We start from the raw sequence: 6,675 nt of genomic DNA, 5'->3' as shown, positions 1-6,675 counted from the left end.
GCATCGAGACGGGGGAAGTGTAGTGCGATAGCGCACCGACTCATGTCGGATACATCCCACTCCAGCATAAAAGCTAAGCGTCAAATACAACAAGATCTAAGCGTCAAATACAACTCAAGAAAGGTCTTCGAACTGACAGCGTTGACCTTTTAACATCGCAGGGGACAGCATTGCACCTGCCATGGCGGCACCGTACACGATAAACAGGTGCAAAATGATTGACAACGATGTCAAAACGGTTCTGTGCAGGAGGGCATCGTTCAGAGGTGCATTTGCTTATTAGTTCCTGAATGGCGTCCGACTAAGGTGCCCCCTGTGACAAGGCTTATGCGAAAGCAGGCACAGAAAGATCTTCAGTGAGCGGATCTCAGCTGCTAGCACCTGACTACTGTAACAAAGCACCTTATCTCTGCTGTTCATTCGCCCAGACGGAGAGCGCCTTTAAGACACCGATAATGCGTTTTCCCTGGGTGCGTTTACGGCGAAACGCGCGTCACTACCACAGGTCTAGCCAACGCAGCCGCCACTTAGGCAGATTGCGTGTTGCGCAGGCGGAAGGAAAGCCGCGTGACGTCAGTGCTCATTGTGAAAGGGTCTCATGACGGGGACAGAGCAATCGACACGCTAGTAGTCGGTGCTTACGCCTTCAAGGCCGTTCGTGAAGATCAGGTTTTTTCTACAAGAGAAGTCGGCGGAAGCGGCTTGGTCGAGTTAGTTGCATCGAAAGCGATCGGAGAGGTAGCAACTGCGTTCGGGTGCGTATCCTTCGAGAGCCTATATACCGGGTGTTTCAGAGAACACTTTCAAAAATTCTCATAAGTAGAATTTTCTTGATAAAGATATGGCTTTTGCAGCATAGTATTACCAATGTTGGCGGACACCAGAAAACAGGTAAATCATATTAGGTAGTAAACTGGTTCACTAATTTTTAATAATTAACTTTTGAACTATTACAGTTAGGCGCCTAGTTGCAAATATACATTTGTAGCCAGTCGTTAGTAATAGCCATATCAGTTTTTAGAATTTGGAAAATGCGTTTATCCTCGGCGCTGTGGCTCGACAAAATTTGGCTTTTTCGACTAGTTACGTGCACTGGAGGGGATGCTTTGCCTGCATGCTTTCGATAGCGCACGTATATTTCGCACGAAACAGCCAGACTTTGTCGAGGCACAGCAGTGAAGGTAATTGAGTTTTCGAAATTCTAAAAACTGATATGGCTATTGCTAACGACCAGCTACAAATATCTAATTGCAACTAGGCACCTAACTGTAATAGTTAACAGTTTATTATTAAAAATTAATGAACCAGTTTACTACCTAATATGATTTACCGGTTTTCTGGTGTCCGCCAACATTGGTAATACTATGCTGCAAAAGCCGTATCTTTACCAAGAAAATTCTACTTATGAGAATTTTTGAAAGTGTTCGCTGAAACACCTGGTATATTTTTTTACCCGATTTAGGAGAACAGAAAGTGCAGTTTACTTTTAAACATTTATGCGCGGACTGAATACGAAGAGGTCTTGTTGCAAATTAGCGCTGAATGCATGTGCCGACCGATGTCTATCATAACATGAATGCTAAGTTCATGGGTGTTTGCGTGTTGTAGGGTAGTCGAACCGGGTTCAACTCATTACAATCCAGGCAAAGAGGAACAAGTTACGATTTAGAAGTATGAATTGCTGGCCGAGTTGGTTCATACTCTAGCAAAAAAAAAGCTGAAAAAAGAGACGCAGTAGTAGAAGAAGACACGTAAAGATACAGGCACACATGTTGGTGTATATGTGCATGCCTGCTTCTGGTCCTGTATCTCACATTTAGCTGCTTTTTTTTCTGCTGAAAGAAAAAAGTTATTACCCCGGAGGATTTTCGCATGTTTATTTTCTTTAATTGAAATACAAGTAGGAAAGCGAGAGAAACACTTATTTCCTGCCTTGTCCTAATTAGCGAGAAATTAATTACTAAATACTATGAGGTCACTTTTCGTAGTTAACTAACGATTGATATCAGATGATATTTCGACCCGCATTTATGGGCCATACGATCTGAACTGTTGGCGAGAAAATCCTGAGATAAATAATCAAATTAAATATTTTGTTTCTTGAAATCATGTGAAAAGAAATGCGGTAGTTTGATGCATGCAACCGTTTTGTTTCATTATCAAAAAATATGTTCAGTACAAAATGTTTAAGCTAATACTCAAAAAAGGATGTGTAGATCTTGCGGCGCTGAGAGAACAGTACAGAACCAATAACTACGTATAAGAAGCGTCACCAGTGAGCTTGGGATAGACGTAGCGTTAGAAGAAGGTGCTGGAGATGCTCAGGGCCGAGAGGACAAAAAAAAGGCATAAATTTTGTTTTAATAAAACCTTTTTGGGTGGCGAAGGATGCGGCGACCTATTCTGTGTGCTGTAGCGGTTGGTCAAGCAGGGGCTTCGATCCCATATACACACTTCCATTGAATTTACATGACATTAGCCTCTAAAAAGCTAATGAGGTGCACTTCATCTCACGGAGCGGCATTTAAAGGTATTGTGGGCACTGCATTCTTCTATTTCAGTTGTTCCTTCTCGGGGCATGAAACGGATATAACGCATATAATTGAATGCTATCGTTTGCGAGCTGACTACCTTCGAACGCGCAGGTTTTATAGCGCCTTCAACGAACTCTAGACTCGACGAGAATATATAGGAAATGCAAACCCAGGCTGATTTTCGAGGTGTATTCAATTATATGCGCGAGCTTTGAGGATGGGATGTAGCGACAGGACCTCTCTTACGTTTCGCCGTAAAATTTACCACCACTTTTGTAATCTTCACCTGTCCGGTTCAAACCTAGCCTAGGCGGCAGCGTTTCTGCGGAAGCGAAGCGCAAAATACAGCCATGTGCTGGGTAATGGCAGTTACTTTAATGGTAGTCGCATTTATTCCGAAGACCTGCACACAAGCTGCCCCTTAGTGTCTTAATTCTTCCGCTCCATTCTTAAACCCATCGCCCGCCTACAGTGCGTGGCAGATGTCCAGCGACAGTGTGAGAGACATTGCGCCTTTTCATTCCCGATAATCAGTTTGTTTTTTTGTTATTCGCAGGAAGGCATGCACATTATGCCTAAGCTTTTTGCAATGTAACGGACAAAATAATGATGTGTCTCTGCATAACCGGCTCACGGAGGAAACACTGCTACGTAGAATAAATGCTCTAAAGCTTCCTCTTAGACTAATTCTTTGCACATACGTCTAGGGCATTGCCCAGAAATTAAGGGACAAGAAGGCGCTTGAGGCTCTTTAGTCTAAAAAAGCTCTTCCGTTTCCACTGCAGTAGTCGGAGTAGGACGACTGCGGTTGCCCCTAAAGACTTCGCACTCTCAGGTATCATGCGAACGAGAGGTACTCTCTTCTAAGAGCAGCCGCTGGCTGAGGTGAAGTTCTCATGTATTTGGTTGCCAATACAAGTAACAGACGTCATTTATTTGCGAAGCCTGACATTCCGGAGATTGAAATCCTTGAAGACAACATAAACTTACTGAGACAATGAAGTTGCTGATCGGCAAGGTGGTGCCAGTGACCGCTCTTCGATGTGAGCAAGAATAAAAGCCGTAGTTTTTTCAGGAAGTTGCAGATATGTGCTTGCAGTTTTTTTCTGATATTTTTGCTTTTTTTCGGCTGCTCGTTAAGCCTGAAAAATACATCTACATTCTACATCATAGGACACCAGTGTGACGGTGCCGCAGACTATTGTATGAAATTATATGCCAGCCGCCACATCTTTGAATGTAATTCCAGTTACGGAATAGCCCTTGCCATGTACGTCAACACTAACATTTGAATTCTTGATTTTCAGGCAATGGCAGCGGAAGTCTTCCGGACGATTGACGGTATTTTCTTGGGCAAGCATTTCCCTGACGACGCCGTCCGGTCCACCTTGGCGTACAAGCCACGACCTGGGGACTTGTTTATTGTGAGCTACCCGAAATGCGGCACCACTTGGACGCAATTCATTGTATACAACATCCTAACGGACGCCCAAGAATCCAGTGACCCTCTTGATCTTGCGCTCAGGCTTCCTTTCTTGGAGATGCAGGGTGGAGAGGCTGCTATGTACGGGCCTAGGCCAGCCGCTTTCAAGACGCACTTAGCATTCCACAAGAACCCGTACTCGCCTGACGCGAAGTACATCTACATAACGAGGAATCCTTACGACTGCTGCGTGTCCTTCTACTACCACACAAGGAACATTCCACCGTACCGCTTTGAGAACGGAACATTCGACGAGTTCTTTGAATTGTTTCTTCAAGGTCGGGTCGACTACGGAGACTACTTCGAGAATGTTCTCTCGTGGTACGAACACCGCAATGACCCGAACGTCCTGTTCCTGACTTACGAAGAGCTCAAGAGGGACACTGTGCAAGGAATTCTCAAGATCGCCACTTTCATCGGAGAAGATTACGGGAAAAAGCTCAAGGAAAACCCAGAGCTTCTAAAACGCATTGTGCAAAATACTAGCGTAGAACATATGAAGAAGAAGGTTGCGGTTAGTCCACAGCCGCCGAAATTGGATGACATGAGTGAAACAGAGCTGGAGAAGAGACTCAGGCCAGAGCTGCTGAAAGGGATTCTAACCATCATCGATTTCACGCGGAAACCAATGACTGGCGAATTCATCCGCAAGGGTCAGGTGGGAGACTGGAGGAATCATTTCTCGCAAGATCAGATACGGCGAATGAAGGAAAGGATAGCAGAGGCCACGGCGGGGTCCGACCTAATGAGCCTGTGGAAAGACGTCGATATTCCTGGAATGTAAACAGCCCAGAAAACATCCGAAGTTTCTCACAGGCTTCAATTTGTATACATGGTTGTGACTTGCAATAGGAACAATGCTGTGTGATTTCAACGTTTTCTTTGCTGAAATAGATTTGAAGTTTTTCTTAATAAATCCCGCAGTTTTCACCATTATTGTTATGGTGACCTGTAGAAATTAAAATAATAGGAATCATTCGGCTTGCTACTTGATACAGAGTAGATACTTCCACAGAGTAGATACTTGACACAGTAGAGCCCACAGAAATAGTTTTGGTTTGGTTCAAAATATTATTCGGACAATTCACACAATTCTCTTCATCCTCTAGACAAAACGAAAGTGGTAACTACTGATTTACGTCCTCGGAACACAGCATGTTGTCGGTACTTTCACAGCTGAGAGAGGTTTTGACGCTTCCCTTAAAATAGTAGTACTTAGAAATGTGACTGAAAATCGGCTTCATTTCTAAAAAATAGGAGAAGTTTGATTCATTTCTTTTGTAAGCATTTGATGAGAGGTGAAAGAAAATTTTCAGTGCAAGTGCTTTCATTTGCGGTTAATTCAAAAAACGAACAGCACTTTTTTCCAAAACGTGGAAATCGAGGAAGGTTTAGACTGCCTTTCCACCGAATGAAAAACAACGCGGGGCTGTCACTGCTGTGTCCAAGGACGCCAATAGCATGAAAGCGTCTCAAAGATGCTGCAGGATGACGCCACTGATTTCTAAGTGAAATTGGAGTACCGGTTGATCTGAAATGCCCTGAGTTTTGCCCGAATGAAAGAATGCGTCTTATTACACAGTTGACTGCACGACTCGACGGTGCGTAGCAAAAGGTGATCAGCGAAGAAGGTATATGAGTACAAGACCATTACGCATGACATGCCCAAACTTTCTTTTGTCCTTGAGAAAAGACCGTCTTGTTGAGCTTGTCGACGACTGTTCATCTTTGGATAAGGGTACGAAGCATACGGAGACAAAAGGAAGGTAGACGGCGCTCAGTCCCGTCTACCTTCATTGTGTCGGTGTGTTTTCCGCGCCTTTAACCACTGAGGTCCTTTAAAAAGTTAGTTTACCACTTCAATACAATATGTCGGTAGGTGCTGTTAATTAGATATCGCTGTTAAACGATGCTTTCCATATGCTGGAACATGAATTGTTTAACGCCACCGCGCTAATGAGCAATCAAGTGCTTAAATTTCTGCCTCACCTTGACAAAGAGGATATCCGAAGCTCGTTCAAGCAGTGATATCCTCTACCGACGGACAAACAAAGACCTTGATCTCCGTTATGAAACTGCCATTACGCGTTGCGCGTCGTTAAATCCCACTTGCCAGTCGACATCCTGGACTTCAGCCAAGTGTGCAAACGTTCTATGTTGGGTGTCTCCAACTTCCTGAATCAAAGCAGAGGGGTGGGCAGTCCGTGCAGCGTCAAAAAAGCGACGCATATTCTTTGACCGGCCGGCGGTTCTGTTTAACAATAAACCTTCGTGTATCGAACAGCGCGAACACACACAAACACAAGAGACGAGAAAACAAACGAACACAGCACTGACTATCACAAGTCAGCGCCATGTTCGTCTGTTTCCTCGTCTCTTGTGATCGTCTGTGATTGCGACGTTGGATACGAGATGCCTGAACAACAAGCCTGCCAATATGTTCTCGTATTTCCACGCCGGCAAGTTTGACACCTGACTGAATACGTCACCTTCAGAAAAAATTACGAGGACACTTTGGCAACTAAAGTGTGGAGAGGCGAAAGCCGAGGACACTATGCCGGGACAACGTCCGGTGGATGTGACGTCACACCGTTCCTGTGGCTATATCGGTATCCAAATTATACATCGTCCGGGAATCTTAAGTGTTAATTACGCTTA

At 44.4% G+C, this 6,675-nt stretch overlaps 1 protein-coding gene across 1 annotated transcript; it reads left to right on the top strand.

Moving 5' to 3' along the window:
- Positions 1-692: 692 nt before the first annotated feature.
- On the top strand, positions 693-5,036 carry LOC149331997 (sulfotransferase ssu-1-like). Its single transcript, XM_089555637.1, has 2 exons — positions 693-755; positions 3,842-5,036. Exon 2 carries the CDS (start codon positions 3,845-3,847, stop codon positions 4,799-4,801), a length of 957 nt encoding a protein of 318 aa, XP_089411763.1. The 5' UTR covers positions 693-755; positions 3,842-3,844; the 3' UTR covers positions 4,802-5,036.
- The last annotated feature ends 1,639 nt before the right edge of the window (positions 5,037-6,675 follow it).

Source organism: Amblyomma mixtum, chromosome 8 (genome assembly GCF_055824585.1).
Source record: "Amblyomma mixtum isolate Tamu chromosome 8, ASM5582458v1, whole genome shotgun sequence".
In the NCBI taxonomy this organism is placed as follows: Eukaryota; Metazoa; Arthropoda; class Arachnida; order Ixodida; family Ixodidae; genus Amblyomma; species Amblyomma mixtum.
This window is presented reverse-complemented; position numbering and strand designations above follow the sequence as displayed.

What these genes read in the sequence shown, in the direction of transcription:
- LOC149331997 (XM_089555637.1), top strand. Translation starts at nt 3,845, where the DNA reads ATGGCAGCGGAAGTCTTCCGGACGATTGACGGTATTTTCTTGGGCAAG.